Source organism: Mus caroli, chromosome 17 (assembly GCF_900094665.2).
Source record: "Mus caroli chromosome 17, CAROLI_EIJ_v1.1, whole genome shotgun sequence".
In the NCBI taxonomy this organism is placed as follows: domain Eukaryota; kingdom Metazoa; phylum Chordata; class Mammalia; order Rodentia; family Muridae; genus Mus; species Mus caroli.
Genome location: NC_034586.1, coordinates 76,379,580 through 76,399,336, shown reverse-complemented (window position 1 = coordinate 76,399,336; position 19,757 = coordinate 76,379,580). Strand labels below are relative to the sequence as shown.

The 19,757-nt window shown below is 41.9% G+C and overlaps 1 protein-coding gene across 3 annotated transcripts in view; it reads left to right on the top strand.

The window, feature by feature from the left end:
• The window catches only part of Map4k3 (mitogen-activated protein kinase kinase kinase kinase 3), a 156,240-nt gene that overhangs the window by 56,244 nt on the left and 80,239 nt on the right, over window positions 1–19,757 (top strand). For 2 of the 3 annotated variants that reach the window (XM_021186158.2, XM_021186159.2), the window contains exons 3-5: window positions 9,784–9,874; window positions 17,994–18,058; window positions 19,452–19,507. In XM_021186158.2, coding sequence (XP_021041817.1) covers window positions 9,784–9,874; window positions 17,994–18,058; window positions 19,452–19,507 — 212 coding nt within the window. Of the gene's footprint in view, window positions 1–9,783; window positions 9,875–10,257; window positions 10,580–17,993; window positions 18,059–19,451; window positions 19,508–19,757 lie in introns of those variants that run through there. The other variant, XM_021186160.2, reaches the window with a different exon arrangement.

The following is a 19,757-nucleotide window of genomic DNA, read 5'->3' as shown; positions in this document are numbered from 1 at the left end:
ACTGTGGGAGGTGTGTGCATCACAGTGAGTACTGTGGGAGGCGTGTGCATCACAGTGAGTACTGCTAAGAGGTATGTGCATCGCAGTGCACTGCAGGCTGAACATCTATCTGTTCAGGGAGGTTCAGTGGGTGGGAGGAGCTGTGTGAGAGAATGAGGGGAAATGAGGGGCAGTAAAGTCTTCTCTCAAGGCCTCCTATGAAAAGGAGCAGGCAAGACCCTTCGCTAGAGGGACTTGTAAATTATGGTGGATTCTTGTAGGGTACACAGCCATAGCAAGAAGTGCAGAGAGTATGATGCTTATGCGTCTAGGTTGGGGTAACTGAAGAAGAAGTGAGTTCTGGTCAAAGTGGGGCTGTTTCTTTTTGAACCCATAAGATGTAGTTACCAGCCCAGAATGAGAACTGCAGTATGTGTTGGATATCCAGTGACAGAGATGAACATGTGAAACAGTATGGAGAATGAGAATTGGGGTTTTTTGTTTCTCTCTCCCCCTACATACATGGCTGTATATATGGATATCTGTATGAATTTCTATGGATATGTATGTATACTATCTGACACTGATATGTGGCCAGTAGAAAATCAGATGTGGAAATAAATACATAAGTTTAGTATGTAGCTGTTCCTCACATACAAGTGTGGAGAACTTAGCTCTAAATGTCATTGTGTTGTGCTGCGTGTGTGTGTACATTTATGTATGTCTATGCTAATACTCTTCCCACCTCCAATGAGCACACACACACATGCACACACGCATGCACACACTGGTCAGAGAGAGAAAGGTGCTTTCTCTCTGAGTGGTAAGTGACAAAATGCCAAGCACTGAGCTGGGCCTGCAGTCTGGCCTTGGACACATGGCTGGGTGTGCAATGGAGTTTTGGGGTTTGTACGGTGAGTTCCTAAGAAGTTGGAGAGTTTGGTTGACCTTTATTTTCCCTGTATGTAGCGAGTTGTTTCTATAACGCCATCTGCTGTAAATTGGTGACAGTTTCATTGGCTTTTGCTTAAGATTTTCCTGGTTTTAGAGCTAAAAGCGCTGAATTGCAAAGATCAGCCCTTAGCCGTTATTTGTTTGATAACGGCTGTTTTTGTTGCACACGTGTGGATCAGAAGAATATGAAAGCAAGACATATGAATATATTATGCCAACTATAAATGCCAAGAATTTTAAAAATGCTACAAATACTGAGTGTTGGATTAATACTCTTTCTGGTTAGTATTGGAGTTTTCGATAACAAAACATGATATTGTCCCAAAAGCATGCACTGTCTTGTCGCATGTCATTGAGGAGCATAATAAGTCCATATTCTTAGCATTAAAACCCTTTCACATTAAAAAGAAGAGTATGGGGGCTAGAGAGATGGCTCAGCGGTTAAGAGCACTGACTGCTCTTCCAAAGGTCCTGAGTTGAAATTCCAGCAACCACATGGTGGCTCACAACCACCTGTAATGAGATCCGATGCCCTCTTCTGGTGTGTCTGAAGACTGTAGTGTACTCATATAAATAACAAAAAGAAATCTTTTTTAAAAAGGACAAAGAAAGATACTTATTTTTAAAAAAATTAAAAATAAAAAAATAAAGAGTGTGGTGCCGCAGGTTTCACTAGACTGTCATTACTATGAGGATGACCTTGGTTTTCACGGGATTCCCAGTGTCTCCTAGGCACTCAATAAATACTTGCTAGATAAATCAAGTTAGTGAGGAAGGTATAGAGATAAGCATGGAAGACAGAGATGGGTTAGTGTAAGCCATGGCATTCATAACATTTATTTAAACTTAATCTGTGCCAGCCACTGTACTAAGCGAAGTACATGCGTTGACTCATTTAATCGTTATGTTGTTATCTCTATTTCTTATTGTTACAGAAACTGAAGTACTTTGGCTAATTAATGAAGAGTTAGGATTTTGAATCCTAGAAGTCCAGTTCCACGGCTGGGGCTCTCTAACATTCTCTGGGGTCAGCGGTTGTTACAGAGGACTGGGCTTCACTTACCAGATCCCACTAACTTGCCCATAGTCATCTACAGTTGTAGTTCCCAAGGGACGATGGCTTAGACGTCTTGGCCTCCGCAGACATCAGGAACAAACCATAGAACACACGCAGATTGAAATGAACCTTAAAAGTACCATGGTGCTTGATGACACAGCAGCCATGTCTGTTGTAACTTCATGATCCAAAAGAGAGGACCTTGCCTTTGGTTTGCAGCCCAGTGCGTGGCTTTGTTCTAAGCTTGTCAAAACACTGCTTTGTTTGGACTTCACCTCAGCTCCACTTTTGTCCAAACAGTGTTATCCTGTAATAACGGTTTTGTGCTGCACTTGCTGAGCTAGTCTTACTGTTCCTCCACTTTCCCTCGTTGGCAGTGAGTGCGTCAGTGAGCCCAGTTCTGTGAGATTAAAGGTCTGTTTCTTTGCTCTTAGATTTGCTTAGGCTAGAACACTGCCAACTCTTGAGACCCAGTTTGAACAAATGTAAAGATGGGTCAAGATAACTGCTTCCATTGAGGCTGGCGAGCGGCGTAGAGCTCAGTGCTCGTACACTTGGGCCTTATGCTCAGAACCTGATAAGGGGTGTTCTTTCTGCTACAGGCCTTCTGAGTCTTCCTTCTTTAGCGACTTAAAGTCAATCTCTAAAATTGCGTATAACTACTTGTCATCTATAGCACCAATTACTGTAGTAGGATTAAGTACAGACAGATACATGATTAGCTATCAGCTATAGGGGAAAGTCTCCAAAATGAGAACATTTATCCCTTTCCAACACAGTGAAAGATACTGACAGTGATGAGTCGAGACATTAATGGGGGAGGGGTTAGATTTTTTTTTTTTTTTTTTAATTTTCCTGTGAGAGCAGCACTCATTAAACTGTGGTACAGTACTTGAAAGTGATAGGATTCTGGTAAGACCTCATCTACTTATTTTTCCACAGTGGTATTTTATGAGCATTTCTTCCCTGTCATTTAGTTCTCTATCTCTACAGGTTGTGAGGCACTCTGCGTCCTTATGTTTCATCATAGAGGGACAAGTCTTTAGGGAAAGGACCTACTTGCCACCTGTGTACTTGAGTAGATCCCTGGCCACCACTTGTTTGCCCTGCACTGCCTTGAGTTTATTGTCATTATAAGTAGAGTTGTCATGACATCATTTATGATAACACTATTCAAAGGATGTGCTGTTGCCTAGCAACTCTACTGTCTTAGACCATGTTATAAACTCCAGGCAGACAGTACTGGACAGATGAGGTATTTCCCCCTGATGCTTAGAAGTAAAGTAACTCAGGGGGTTCCTCTTCCACTTCTGATCAGTGGATCATTACTTATTAGCACCTTATTTTCTTTTAAAGATTTATTTTATATGTATGAGTACACTGTAGCTGTCTTGAGACCCACCAGAAGAGGGCATCAGATCTCAATACAGATGGTTGTGAGCCACCATGTGGTTTCTGGGAATTGAACTCAGGATCTCTGGAAGAACAATCAGTGCTCTTAACCACAGAGCCATCTCTCCTGCAGCCCTTTATTTTTTAATGTGACAACTTTGGGGGAAAAAAATAAACAAAAAAACCTTGTTTGTTCTCTACAGTCCATGTTTAAACTTGTGAGTCCGTAGGACCCTCTCTTAGTATAATATATAGCCTGATGCCTGCCCTCTTAACAACTTTAGGCATAAAATTGTTGCTATAAGAAGAATATTATACAACAGAGTTTGTGATCTTGTATGATTGAAGTTTGTACTCTCTGAACAGCCATTCTCCATCCCACCCCCTCCTGTAGTCTTCAGTAGTAACTATTCTGTTTTCTATTAGATTGTCTATGTTAAATTCCATATGTACGTTAGAATTATGTAGAATTTTTCTTTGTGTCACTAGCTTTGCCTTTAGCATATTAGCCTTCAGTTCCAGTCATGTTGGAGCCATTGACATAAAACACAGTTCTCATCTTAAAAGGATTAGATGATAGTTTATTCTGGAGCCATTTGTAGTGACCATGGCTCAGGAACACAAATGGAGGTTACCCCAGTTTCCAACATGGAAGCAGTTTTATAGAACAAAGAAATTCATAAATCAAGACAAGTTTAAAATATTTTAGCATTGGTGAGTACACCAAAGAGGAGGTTACAACAGGATCGGGAGCAATTCTATAGGTCTAAGATGCTATCTATTCTATAGGTTTAAGAGGCTATCTACTCTTTTATAGGTCTAAAATGCTATCTATTCTATAGGTCTAAGATCATATCTATTCTATAGGTCTAAGATCATATCTATTCTATAGGTCTAAGATCCTATCTATTCTATAGGTCTAAGATCATATCTATTCTATAGGTCTAAGATCATATCTATTCTATAGGTCTATCTGATGACATTCCTGGCTTTTTGGCAGAAGCTAGTGGTCTGCTAAGTTGGTAGATTCTGAAAGGTATTTATTACCACAGGATGTTAGTTCTGATATAGAATATGGAGTGATGTTCCAAAACTAGGCCAAGATAAGGGAATTATCCTCTAATCCTATAAAATTCCAATCTCTCCACAGGACTGAATGGCCATTTGGTCCATCAGTCTCTGCGCACAGACTCCTTCCAGTAGTTTTTCATTCACATCCAGACAGAGCTTCTTTTCAGGAATTTTCACTAACAAGGCACACACCAAGGTCTCCTTTTTATTTTATGACTGCATGATACCTGTGTGTGTGTGTGTGTGTGTGTGTGTGTGTGTGTGTGTGTGTGTGTGTAATGCTGTGTATGTGTCGCATCTCCCTCGCCATTTATTTGGCAGCTGATATTAGGATGGTTGCTACCTCGTAGTTACTGTGAACGCTACTGCAGTAAAGAGGAGGCTGTGCATGTACTCAGAACATGTTCCCTATCTTCTGAGTATTTCCTAAAAAGCAGGATTGCAGTATCCTATGGATCTAATGTGGGGAAACCTTAGAATTGTTTTCCATAGTGTTGCAGGGAGCCTACCAGAGATGACCTCAGACACAATTTATAGCAATTGAAAATCTTTATTCCAGGTGACTTGGACTTCACTCAGGTGTTCGGGTCCTCAAAAAAAAAAAAAAAAAAAAAAAGGCCAAAAAGCGTGTCCGGACATCTCGCTCGGCAGCTTCCGAGGGCCTCCGCAGAAGCTGGTAGTTTGCAGAGGCTAAGATAAGTGGTTAGCAGGAGGGGGCTCTGCACAGGCAGTTTAGCAGAAGCTACCTCAGCTGGGGCATCTTGACCTCCAGTTCCTAGAGAGCTTGGTAATTCTCTGTGCAGGAGCCTCTGCACTGTCTTGCCCTGTCACATTCCCCATTGGTTCTATAGCACTGAGTCATGTTCTAGCAGGGATAGGGGACCAGTAGCTTAACTGAGTTTATTCTCTGTGATGTAGTTGGCCATGCAGTTGGGGATGCAGGGTCCATGGTTAGCCCAGTCAGAGTAAGAATCAACCCTTAGGCTAGTATTGGCAGTAAGGTGAGGTCAGCCAAGACTGATAGCTTTTCATGCCAGCTTAAGTGGCCAGATACTCCCTGGTGAGGAAAACATTCCCTGTGGTGGGCAGGCACTCCCCTTGTAAACTTTGTATACTTTATGAACTGTAAACCTTTTAAACTATCAAGGCGCACACATAGCTGTGTGTGTGTGTGTCTCCCCCAAAACCCCCAGACCTCCCTAACAGCTTTAACTGCTGTTCCCAGCCCCAAGGCATGAGAGTAGCCAAGTCCCACCCTACAGGAAAAAATCCCACCAATCCCCAAATTGGCCTCAACATCAGGCCAACATAATCCCTCTAATCCCAAACCACACTGGAAAGTTCCACCCACCCCCACCCCCAACAAAGAAGCCTGATATAAACCCTGTGTTCTGCCTAGTTCTCTTCTGCTGCTTAAATGGAGCACAGGTAGCCAGCAAGCCTTGTGTGAGGTTTGTTGTTTGATGTGACTTTATGGTATTCCTTGGTTCCCAACTACCAGGATGCTTTTTCATCCAAGCTATAGCTCTTAAAATGGGGACCAAGTACATAGAGACTAATACCAAACACCCAAATACCTGAGTGTCGCCCACCCAGCTGGAATGAAGGCTTTCAGTTGACTATAAACTACGTCCGAGTATCTTCTCTTGTGGGCTCCCCTTACCCCATAGCAGCTGTACAGTTTCATATGTTTATCAACCATGCCCAAGGGGTCCAATTTCTTGATATTCTTAGCTTATTTGTAATTTCAAACATTAAAAAATGATAAGTGAAAATTGTATGTATTTTTAGATCACATAAAATGTTTGACTTCTGTACATCATATGAAGATAACATGACCCCTTCACTCTTGATTCAGTTTTAATGGAGTTGTTTGTTTGCTTCTTGTATTTTAGACAGTAACCCCTTACCAGGCGGGTAGACTACAGATCTTTTCCTCTTAGCAGCTGGATTGTCTGCCAGTGTTTGCCTCCACAGTCTAGGAAGCCCTTTCTGTCTCTGTTTCACACAGAGGTTGGATGTGACCTACTCTCACTGGTTGTTGTTGTTGTTGTTGTTGTTTGTGTTTTGGGTCTTGTTCCTGATATCATTTGCTAAGACCAGTGTTACAAATGTTTTTCCTTGTTTGTCAGAGGAACTTGATAGTTTCTGGTCTTGCATTTAAGTTTTAAGCCTTTTCTGAGTCATTTTTGTCTCTATCCATGCAGAGTGCTGTTTCATTTTTGGCATGTGGATATCCAGTTCTCTCAGAACCATTTGCTGTAAAGACTGTCATTTCCCTCTTGTGTAACGTTGGCATCCCTGTGAAAGGGCCTTTGATTAGATGTGTGTGGTTTTTTTCCCCCCTAGCTGTCCCATGGTTTGTATGTCAGTCCTGATTTTCTAAAGGCAAATCTGCTTTCTTGCCTTTTCCAGCTTCTGGAGCAACATCCCAAACTCTTGACCCCTCGCTCCACTCCAGATCCTGTGGTGTGGTGCCCTGCTGCAGGTGTCATGTTGTCTCCAGTGTGACTCACCTGAATGGTCAGGATGCTCTTCCATCTTAGGGTCATTGCTTGTATCATACCTGCAAGCCCTTTTGTCATGTAACATTCACCAGTTTCTGGGACAAAAATCCCCAGGGACTATCACTGAATTTTCATCTGTTAACTATAGTTAACATTTATTGACTACTTCAGGCATACTGTATTCTGAGAACCTCACATGACCTTTTTTCTCCTAATTCTTTTTTTAAAGATTTATTTATTACTATAAATAAGTACATTGTAGCTGTCTTCAGACACACCAGCAGAGGGTGTCAGATCTCATTACAGATGAGATTACAGATGAGATCTCATTACATGATGGTGAGCCACCATGTGGTTGCTGGGAATTGAACTCAGGACCTTTGGAAGAGCAGTCAGTGCTCTTAACCACTAAGCCATCTCTCCAGCCGCTTTTCCCCTAATCCTCAATTCATTCATATATACTCTACTTGTCGACTTGCCTGTTTATCTCAGAGGTTTTGGGGAGGGGTGCACCTTCTGAATGTAAATTCAATTAATAGCTAAAAATGTTATTCAAAACTAGTGTAGAATTGAAAGCGTTTTAGAAGGCTATCTGATTTAACTATGTACTCTTTGGTGCCACAGCTAAGTGCATTAGGAATTTCTCCTTGTTCTTGTATCTTTGGACTTTCATACAAACTGAGGAAAGCCTTCTGAGTCAGCTACTCAACTCCTTTGGGTTACTAATGTATTAATCTGTATTTCCTTTCTTCCTACCTAAATTTACTCACTCCAGTTACCTCTAGAAAGTGAATGTATGGACGCTTTTTTGGGATTTTGAAATGTAGGAGTTAACTTGTTGCTCACAATTGACTTGGAGGTTGACTTGGAGGAGAGGAAATCTATGGTTGGATCAATAGTACTTCCTAGGAAACATTGCTGAAAGCTTAAAGCCACTGATAGAAAAGGAAGAGTAAATGGCTCAGTGTAGAAGCCATGGCAGTTGTTACTAAAACCTAACCCTGGTGCTGGTGTTCAACTGATATGAGGGTCATATGCACTCAGGGGTCAGATGCTGAGGACATGGAAATGAGTTAGGCCTGGTCCTGTCCTAGAGGACTGTGTCCTGGTGAAAATGGAAGCAGGTGTGATGTATGTGGAGATGACTGCACAGGAAGCTTGTTATAGTTAGTAGAGAAGAGAAGGCCTTGCTAAGGTGGCTCTATGATCCAGGAGACCTGGTCTTACACAGGTATATGTGCATCTTAGCAGAGGAGGTAAGGCTCACTTGTCCTTCAGTTATTCCACAAGTACCATCCCTGTACAGATCAGCATTCTTCTGTGATGACCACTAATGACTCTTAGGCTACCCCAGAAAAAGAGCTTCAGCTACTAAAAGTCACATGCTCTGCTGACTAGCTCAACCTTGACCATGTATAGCTCTTGCATTTGACTGCAGTCAGTAATATTCTAGGACAGGTGAAAAAGCAGTGGACAGATCCTGCAAAGTATTTCACGTATCCATGGATCTCGGTTCCAGTCCCATAGTCTTATGATGACTATTTCAGTTTCCTCTTGGGATCCCATAGAGTGTGAAGGGAACTTAAGGAGACTCAGTCGTGTGTAGTTTTGAGACTTCCCTCTCCTCCTTCCAGGGACTTGTGGTTTTGCACACACAAGCTAAATTAAGGTCTTGAGAACTCTGTCTTCCCCACTACTTCTCCCATTGTAATTAGGACTCCGGTGGGGTGCAGTTGAGTCGGGGTTGGCATGGTTCCTGACTAGGCCACTTCAGGTCTCAGCTGCATTTACAATAGGAAGACGCCACAGCCGGAAATGTCAGGACTTCTTACTCTGACAGCTACATGCGTCACTAATTGAGCTGTCTGTGGTTGTAATACTACAAATTGAGTTGCTTTGGCTTCATGGTGAGCACTCACTCCCCTTTGTTCCTTTCTACTGTGTCTCTGGTTCACAACCCCTCGCTGCACTTCTGTGTCTCCCTGACAGGTTACTCTTTGAACATCCCACCCTGTGATGGCACCCTAAGGTTGCCAGGTTTTATTTTGAAGAATTTGGCCAAGAAGGGGGTAGGGCGGATGACTGACCAATAGCCTGGCCGGGTATAGATGGAATGTTTCCTAGCCTGACGCCGTTGGGAAAGGCCAAGTGGAGATGCTTACGTACAGGACTCACCTTAACTCACGCTGTGTGGGCCTTCCAGCGCTGCAGAGCTCACACACTGGCTGGCCAATGGTCTTTCTCTAACTTTAAAAAGGATCACGTCTTTATGTTGAATTTTTATTCAGCGTTATTTAATGATTCTCTTGCCTCTTCCTTTCCAGCCTATACACAGGTGTGTGCCACCACAACCAGCCAAATGTTGTTTAGTAACAGAGGGAAGCAATGGGTATTCCTAGTGAGGACCGTTTTTGTAATGTGTATTTCCTATAACAATGCCCTAAGGTGTGCTGTATTAGCAGGAAATGTTCATATGGAAATTACCCTGCCGGCCATTTTGAAGGTAGTAACTCATTCATTCCTGTGAGGTTATTTTACTGAGCAGGAAATTAGGACAGAGCTAAGTAATTTGTCCAGTGCTTTGTGAGAACAGACTCAGGGCTCAGAAGTTGCATCTGTACTTCTTTCTCACCGAGGTACAGTGCTCCTCAAGCCGGGGCTGAAATGGTTGTTAAAAGTAATGCCATTAAGGCATTGGTTGTGCTGGATATAAGATTCATTAGCTGTGTCATAGTTAATTGTAAGTATAATTACTTTCACGTGCTTTAAAGTAAATGAACATTTTACCTATTGACTGTCCAACATGCTTGCTTTGTGTCCTAGGAGAAGACTTTGCGGTTGTACAGCAAGAAATCATTATGATGAAAGACTGCAAACACCCAAACATTGTTGCTTATTTTGGAAGCTATCTCAGGTACACTGTTCATTTCCCTTTTGAAAAACAATAGTGGTTCCATCACCTAACCATAAAATTGACTCGCGCCTTGCAGTGATTCATGATTCTTGCTTAGAAGACAGAATCTTTTCACACGTGACCTATCATGGTACTTCTGTAACAGTGTCATCCGCATGTGACTTGGGAATTCTGGGTGTGGTTTCATTGAGGAAGCTGCCTCTAAATACACAAGCTGCTGCCCCTTTCTCTTGGGCTTAAAAGAATTCAGTCAGGAGCATCTCTCCCCCGAGAATTTTTTTCTTAATGTTTTGTTTATTTGTTTTTAGTGTTTTGTGCTTCTGGCCTCTTTCTTTTGCTTCATTTTGTTCAAAAGACTAGAACTATAATTATTTCCATGACAGGCTTTTCCAGATTCCAAAGTGAACCTCTGGCTATGTTCTTAGTGCTGTGGAAGATTCCCCTAGACCTGCCTGGCTCCTCTCACTTCTGTGACACCGTGACCTCATTGCTTCTTAAAGTCCTCTACCAGGAAGAGTAGAGAATGTTTGCCGATGTTACTGGGGGAGGCCAGGATGCCTGTTACAGGCTCTGTTCTCACATGACCCACATGCAGAACACTGCTGAGCAGAAGAGATAGAGGAGCCTGGAGTTCTGTTCCTGTATCCTCAGTTTATGCAACAAACCAGACCAGCCCTTCTCCTCACTGTAGTTGTGAGAGGCACGGTAGGTTAGACGCGATGGCAGAGGAACAGGGGTGGGTCAGTGCACAGTCCTGCTTGCATTCTTAACTGTCATGTGATGGTACTTTTAACAAGGAGTGGTTCATTAGCAGCGCAGGAAGTCTGTCTCAGCACCTGTCCATCTGGTGGGGAGTAGGCTCAGCAGGGCAGTTACTGTATGGGCCTGAGAAACAGTCTCCTAAAATCAGTTAAGTTTATGGTACTTAGTGATTGATTCCAGATACAGTAAAAAGCGCCAATCCAAAACGCCTTTTTTGCCTGTTGCTTCCTAGGGCAGGCTAGTCTTGTAAGGAGAGCTGTTGTGCTTCCCTGGGACATGGGTCTTAAATCCTGTTTGTCAAGCAGTGTACAACATACGAAGCCAAAGCTACTTATTCAATACCCTTAGTGGAAAGGTCAGAATCCTGGCTTCCATCGGTAGTTAACATGTGAGTTATGGCAGATTTTTTAGTCACTTAGTGTCCCCATTTCCTCCTCAGTAACATGGAGGTGACAACACCTGTGGAATGGGTACCGATGAGGACTAGACCTAAGAACAGGTGGAATGGAAAGTATGACATTCACTGAATGTTAACGCCGCTGCCAGCACTGTCCTCAGACCATATCAGTGCCTCGGTGATCATTTTAACACCTTAAGCAGCGAGCCTTAGTACATGTTATGTCCAGCTTACCAACAAGGTGCTTGGAAAGGTCTAGCACCAAGTTTGCTTCTGTTTTATTCCTATCCAAATGTAAAGATTATAGTGAATTCTGCCCCACCCTGGACCAAATTTAAAATAAAGTTAGGGTCATTTTAAAAAATACAACTATGTTCCTTTAATGCTGTGGGAATGTAATGTGAGGATGCTGCTTTAGACAGGTGACAGTTCCACCATTGGCATTGCTAATGTCGATGCAACGACGACCTGAAAGCAGACAGAAGAGTAAAAGAACAACAGCCCTTCCTTCCTTTCTGTAGTCTTTATTCCTGATTAAGTATGGACTTGGACCAAAGAGGAGCCATGGAATCCTAAGAATTAGGTTTATATTGTGTTCAAGCTGGAAAGCACAGAGAGATCTTGTCGTGCAGCCCGCTCTTTCAGAGATGAGAAATCAGGACGTAATAGAATCCTTTCTTCTTGAGGCTCAGTTGCTTGTTCCTGGCAGGATGTAAGCCTGGCTCTGCCTGTTCCCTCACTGAGGCCTCTTTGGCCCGCAGTACTACCCAGCTCCAAATGCAGCCAGCTCATTTTATAAAGGTCAAGCAAAGGGGTTTGGATGCACCCCCCTCCCAAATATTGTCACAGGTTCTTCTGGTGTTGCTATTACTGTGTATTATAACAGTATTTGACAAAAAGATGCAGAAGTGAGATGTGGTTTAACGACCTGCCCCGAGGGATCAGGAGCGGCCCACCAGTTTTCTTAGTAGATGCGTAGTGAATATTTAAGGTCTAGAACCCACTTTATAGCAGGCTGTCTACACTCACTTCATGAAGAGATCCTGACTGAGTTCCCCGTAGTGCTGAGTACTTGATGTTCTCAACAAGATGAAGCATTGGTGCGAAGTCCAACAAGGTCCACACAGGCTAAGCTTTCCTCTGGTGACTTAGATTAACTAATAGCATGCTGCATATTTAATGCATATTTTCTGAATATTTGTGTTTCTCTTTAAAAAAAAAAAAAAAACACCAAAGACTTATCCTTTAACCCCATTAGAGCCAAGGATAATTTAACTCCCAGGTCCTTCTAACTTTTTTTTAGACATAAAAAGACTAAAGTTGTCACTGTTAGTCTACAGTTACCTTTGATTTTGAAACTTACTAGATACCGGAGAGTGGAGAAGGCAATAGAGTTCTTTGTGTAGATCCTTCCCTCGCCTGTCCCCAGTGTGAACACAGCCACACCGTATCACTGAGATCAGCCCTGAGCGTCAGACTGATGCCTTGGCACGCCTTACACTTCATTTGGGTCTCATCGGTTTTCTGCTTGTGTGTTCAGATTGCAAGGGCATTGGGACTTTGGAGAACTTGAGGCTGTACTGAGGGATGCTAGAGTAAACGGATCGCTTTCTAGTCCCTAAGGAAAGGACACTGGGTGGGACACCTGCCCTTATGCTTTTGAGCATCTATTTTAAAATGAATCAGGATTTCAAATTTGACTCTGAGTGAATTAGCCCATATGAAAATATCTAGTGCTCGTTGACCTTTGTAGTTTCACACTGGTGACTTAAGATGAAGTTGAATCACTTTGTGAATGCAGTGGTGCAGGGATTGCTGGACAGAGGCCTCTCCCAGGGAGAAGCAGCTGAGTGTGCTGTTCCAGCAGCAGGACCACGTCCAAGTGGTTCTGGTCACACTTTTATTTTCCTGTGTGAACAATGTATAAACCACACAGAGTTTATTGTTGTTAAATCTGTGGTATGTGGGAAGATGAAAAAATATGTTTTAGGAATAAGACTTTGAGATCAATGTAATAGTTGTTAGAACATTGTTTCCCTATAAATTCTTATAAACATCAGCCTGGAGATTAAAGTAGTGGCACACATTTACTTTTATTTTATTTATTTATTTATTTATTTATTTATTTATTTATTTTTGAGTAAGGAAATTTTACAAAATAAGAGAAGGCTTCTAAACATTTATTGAGGCAAGACATCAATACTGGCTCATTTAACATTGATCTTGTGGTTACTTTTATTTTAATTTAGATGCCTAGCCACAAAGACCCATATAATTTGTTGACCTGAGTCAAATGGGCCCATTGGCTTAGCCCCAGTCCTGTTGAACAGATGGCTCAGCGGTGACCTGCTGCACTGCAGAGTTATCATCACAATGGAGACATTTGCGAGCAGATGGAGTCATTTTTCTAAGACATTCTGACTATTCAAGCTTTATTTATTTTTATAATAACGGATTTTAACCAAATGGAGTGTGATAAATGTTAAGCATGTTTAGCATCTTTAAGTAGTATCAGCATATATGGTCCATATTTTTTCTTTGCCTGTATAAACTAAAAAGTCACTGCATAAAGTAAATTAACACTGTATTTAAGTAAGATGAAACAGAGAATGTAGCCTTTTAAGTGGAAGACAGTGGCAGTGAACTGGAAAGACAGCAGACAACTGGTCTCCAGTTCATTTCTCTGCTGTGGAGAACTGTTTTCACACTGGACAGGGCAGGAAAAGCATTACTGCAATGGAGCTGCAGCATTGACAGGTGAGTAGGTGATTACAAGGCAGCTCGACGCCTTCAGTGAATCTAAGCTTTAGATTTACGTAAGCTCGCCCTGAACACTCGGCAGACGTGATTGTCATCCACTGTCCGTAGATGTCCTTTCTCAAATAGAGGGGACATTGAAGATTAGAGATAATGATTAACTTACAAAAGGAAGAAAGATGACTTCTAAAAACTACAATCAAATCAAATGTCAGCTTTTCCTCAGCAAACGTCGTGAATAAATTATTAATTGTGTCATCAGCGAGCACTTAAAAGTGGCAGCCAACCTGGCCTTTGTGGAAAGCAAAACCAAATCAGCCCATCTCATTGGGATGTTCTTATTCTTACAAAAGAAAAGGTAATGACTTCACATTTTATAGTTTACATTGAGTTCTTGGAATAATTTAAGGTGATTTAAATGACTGTAAATTATAATATAAGTAAAGATCAACCTGCAGATAGAGACATCTTTGTTAGATATTGATCCAACAAAGAATTGATAATCAGAATATATCTGGAAGTCCAGGAATGGCAGAATAACTCAGTTGGCTTGCAATCACAATGACCTGACTCCAGCCCTTGAGACAGACATAAAAATACCAGGCCTGTTAGCTAACTTATACTTTCAGTGATAAGGATTCAGAGACAGGAGAATCGCCTGGGCTTTCTAGTTAATTGGAAGCTCAAGGTCAATGAGAGACCCTGTCTCAAATGACGTTGACCTTATCCCCAAGGCTTACACCCACGTTTGTCCTCTGGTCTTCACATACTTGTTCAACGTACCTGCATTAATAAAGGAAACGGAATATGGTGTTTCATTGACGCTGATAGGTGTTGGGTTCCATGGAGAATTTAAAACATGTTAGTGTAGTGACTTCTAGTTGGAAGTGCCCCTCTCACTTTTTTTAATTTTTAAATCTTATTATTTAACATGCTTGAGTACTTTGCCTGTATGTATGTATGTGTACCACATACGTGTCCAGTGCCCTCAGAGGTCATAGATCCCCTGGGACTGGAATTATAGACAGTTGTGACCCGATAGATACATGGGTGCTGGGAATTGAACCTGTGCTCTCAATTAGGCACAAGTGCTTTTAACCACTGAGCCAATTGCCTCCTGCATTTTGAATAAGAGCATAGTCAACTATGCTCTAAAAACATGGCTACTGGGCAGCAGTTGATATTTCTGTGGGTATATATATTTGTTGACATGTACTGTATCAGAAACAACAGAAGGAATATATACATTAGCCATGGTGCTAGTCTACCCATTTTATTCATAAGGCACATGGTAAACTGTCAGTCTTAAGTGGTTTCTGATCTCTTTGGGGCTTTCCTTTCTTCAGCCATACCTTAGAACATGGAACCTTGCTACTCCACACTGTCAGCCTATCTGATGTTTCCATCCTGGTAGCTCATGAGGTTGCTGTATGCCACATGGTCTATCGTACATAACCAAGCCAATGCTTAGGTCTGCCTAACCCACCCACCCCTGCTGGTCCGTTTACTGGTGCATAGCAAGCCAGAAACTCCTTAGCCTGGCTTGGGGAATAAAAGATCTCGTGGGGCTTGGGCATGGCCAGAATGACCAAGGTACCTGCATTAATAAAAGAAATGGTATATGGTGTTTCATTGACCGTGTTACGGTCAATGAAAGTGGTACGCCGCCCTACCCCCAGAGTTGGTGACAGGTGGCCAGATGCTTACACAATGCCTCTGAGAGAAAACTGTTCCCTGGACTGTTACAGTTCAGTAAGACAGGCACCCTCAGATGATCTTTGGTGAAATAACTCATCACTTTATTCCCTGTGGAGAAGAACCTTATAAACATTTTTGGGATGGGGTGGGATCTAGTAGATCTTCCCATTGGCTCAGCCTGAGAAGTTAGGAACCCCCGTTTGCATGGGGAAGGACTTGAGATGTTGTCCCTACATGACTGATTGTCATGGTCCTCCTAGTGGGGTGTTGTTGTCACAAGCTCCTGGATAGAAACCTGACTGGGAGCTCAAGCTCTTGCCGTTCTTAATTATGAGTTTTATTGGGGTTCTGAGCTTTTGCTACAACTTTACCAGTTCTGCCTGGTGGCAGGGTCTGCTGCCCCACACACCACCATATTTGACTCCCTATTCATACCAACAGCTTTGCTTTTTAATGCACTGTTCATGTAGCATCAGAACAGCGCTTGGTTTTAATTTTCTAAGAGATGTTGATAAACTAAAAATTATCCAGGTACTGAGGGGTCCATACCCAAGAATTGCTTTACAGTGTGACCCCAGCCTATTCTAGCTCCATCTGTGGTCATTGTCTCTTCAGGTAGCATGTGTTTTATTAGCCGGTCTCTCAAATGTGGTATCTTCTTTCCAGTTTCATTCTTTTGCCCAGGCTCATCTCTGTCTCTCCCTGGTGAATTCCTACTTGAACGGCAAGACCCAATTTAAATGTTGTCTCCTTACAAGACCTTCCTTGATTTGCCAAGACATTTTCATCCCAGATGTCTCATACTACATAATCCAAATTCAGCAAGTTTTTCTTTATAAATTAGATGCCTGTAACTATTACTAACTAAAAAATATAAATGTATATTACTATTTGTATAACTATTATTTAGTTGTAAAAGTTATAATTACAAATATAAATGTATATTATTTGTATAAATTATTAAGTTTCCCTGTTGTGCTGGCTAGTTTGATGTCAGTTTGACAGAAGCTAGAGTCCTTTGAGAGTAGGGAGTCTCGATTGAGGAAATAACCTCTATAGGATTAGGCTATAGGCAAGCCTGTAGGGTACTTTGTTAGTGATTAATGTGGGAAGGGAAGACCTGTAGCCTCTACATCAGCTCCTACCTCCAGTCCCTGCCTGTTTGAACTCCTGTCCTGACTTCCTTCAGTGATGAACAGTGATGTGAGATGGAAGCCAAACAAACCCTTTCCTCCCCAAGTTGCTTTGGGCGCAGTGTTTCATCACAGTGATGGTAGCCAGCTGTGATAAGACAGTTGTGATATTCCATGATACATGCACAAAGCTTGCGTAGGCCCTGCCCATCCTCACTATCCCCCCCCCCCCCCCCCCCCCCCCCCCCCCCCCCCGCTCATCTCTGGATCTCTCACCTTCCCTAGCAGCCCCTACTGTAATTTCAAGTGCTTTCGTTTCTGCATGGGAGAAAATACCTGATACGAGCCTGTCAAGAACCCATGTAATGAAATTGGAGGCTTTGTGAGTGGTATGACCTCTGTCACAGCTACTCAAATTTTCTGTCCTGATATGAGGACAGCTTACACAGTGTGTAAGTGAACGAGTATAACTGGATTCTGATGAACTTTATGACGCTAAGTGTCCCACCATTGTCACATGTTAATATGTTCTCCTGCTCTCCCCCAGCCATTTAATTATTTATTGTTTCAGGACAGTGGACTAGATGTGGGTCAGGGGCCATATTTTCCTAGCCTCTGATCTAATTGGTTTGTTATTTCATTCAGTCATACATTCGTTCATCCTTAGAACAGTTAGAGTTTACCAAATCCAGAGACTCCCTATCCCATCTCTGCCCCAGACAACTGTACAACTTTGCTAACTATTTCTTCTATCATTGCATGATTATACCATCTTGGGCTGTGAGTGAGTAATACTATATGAGCAACAGTTTTATAGACTCTGGACATGTTATTCTGGAGTATTCATTGGAGGGTAACATCTACATCTGTTTGTTGGTTAAGAGTGCTGTCAAGCTGGGCAGTGATGGCACACCTTTTAATCTCAACACTTGGTAGGCAGGTGCAGGCAGATCTCTGAGTTCAAGGCCAAGCTGATCTGCAGAGTGAGTTCTAGGACAGCCAAGACTATACAGAAAACCCCTGTCTCAAAACAACAAACAAAAAGAGTGCTATCAAAGTGACATGTTTGGGACAGATTGGCATTTTCTGTGCTAAATCTGGGTAAATGGATGAAGGCTGGAACAGGAAGTTTTTAACTAAAGGGAGGCTCCTTCTGAGTGTGCCTAACGACAGCTTTCTATTCCATAAATGGTGTCTTAAGTAGTGAACCTGGGGTTGGATGACAGCGGTGAAGTGAATCATTCACTCAGGGACGCGTTGCTTTCTAAGAAGATAGCATGCTGCATTTGTAGCATTTCAGTATCATAGCTCATCGGTACTATCAAGAAGCATTTTCATCTGAAGACGTAATGCACGACTTGTCTTTTCACAGGCGAGATAAACTTTGGATTTGCATGGAATTCTGTGGAGGTGGCTCTTTACAGGACATATATCATGGTGAGTCCAGACTTGCTTTGTATACACAAATTAGAGGAACATATACTGAAACCATAGCAAATGCACACACAGGAGATAACTAGGTGTGTAGTTCTGTGCATCCAGAGACTAATCTATGACAGCTGTACTTTGGTTTTAGTGAGTGAAGTCATTAAGTATACAGCAAACAAAAGTAAAGAACAGGTAGCAAGTAGCAGGTAAATAGAAGCTTCAAGTAGACCGCATAGCATCAAATCACGACTTTACAGCATCCAACAGAAACACCTTGGGTAGCCTAATGACAGAGCAGAGACAGCACCATCAACCTGGAGACTTAACCAACACCAAGCAGAAACTGACCAGGGAAACTGCAGTCGCCTGGAAGTTTCAGTTGAACTTTGTCTGCGTGGAGCTTTCCTCCCATGGGCATTTGTATATGGGAGAGGAACAGCAGTGGCCTCTGTTGAAGATGCATCACCTTCCAGCTCTTCTCGGGTGCAGTGTGTTTAACCTCTTACTCTTGCCGGGTCTCTCTCTCCCCATTAAAGAGCTGGGGCCAGCCCAAGCCAGGACAGGAGGCGATCTCTCAGTGCAGTTTGCATTACAACTATGATAAAAATAATTAAGGTTTGTTATTGCTGTAGGGAAATGTCTGTGATTGTGAAGGGGCAGGTTTCAGAACCGTGTGTGTGCCGAGTTAGTTTTTGCACATTTGTATGTAGTACGTGTAAATCTACACTGGTTTAACTTACAGGCTTTTGACTTAGCAATGGAGTGGAAGGCTTATACACTCAGTGCATACCATATGCCAAATTTTGAATTTGAACTTTGACCAGGCTATCCATGTTTAGTTATCATATATGCACTGTTGCTCATATGATTAGACAGTAGTAGCAGGCTCCAGATCCCACTGAGCAACAAGACCCTGAAATAAAAACTGATACTTTATGGTGTCTATGGCTGCTTAGCTGTGATGTTGTATGTTGACATATGAAGTTCATTTTTGATCTAAAATATTGTCAGTGTAAAATGGATTTATCCAGAACATGACCCACAGTAAGTTGAAGATTGTGTATTAAATAAAATGTCTGTATAAAATCAACTTACAGATTAGAGACTAAACTTTTTATCTATGAATATCATATCAGCAAGGTATAAAATAAAAATATAATCATTTTAGTTGTTCAGTTGTTTATAAACATGATAGGCACTGTTCTAAACACTGGAGATACAACAGTGAGCATGTCACGTTTAGAAAGAATTATAATAAAATCTCTGCCTTTTTGGCATTGAGTTGAGTTGAATTGTTTAGGTATGTTGAGTCTATTCTTAATGGGATTTATAAACTTGGTCACTTACTGGAAAACACGTGCTACTTAACCATGCTAACAGTCATTTCTTTCTTCTCTTACAGTAACTGGACCCCTTTCAGAACTGCAGATTGCCTATGTTAGCAGAGAAACTCTACAGGCGAGTCAAACCTAAACTAATATTCTTTACTAAATGTTTACTTAGTATATATTACTGTTAAGAGACAAGATAATCTAGTTTGAAAGCTTTAATACGGTTTTATTCTTTTACTTAGGTGTATTTAGTTTCTGTGGTGCTAGGATTGAACCCATGGCCTCACACATGCTGAATAAGTGCTCTGTACTAACTTACATCTGGTCCTTAGTGCATTTAAGAATTGTTACAAATACAAGCTGCTTTTACAATTAAA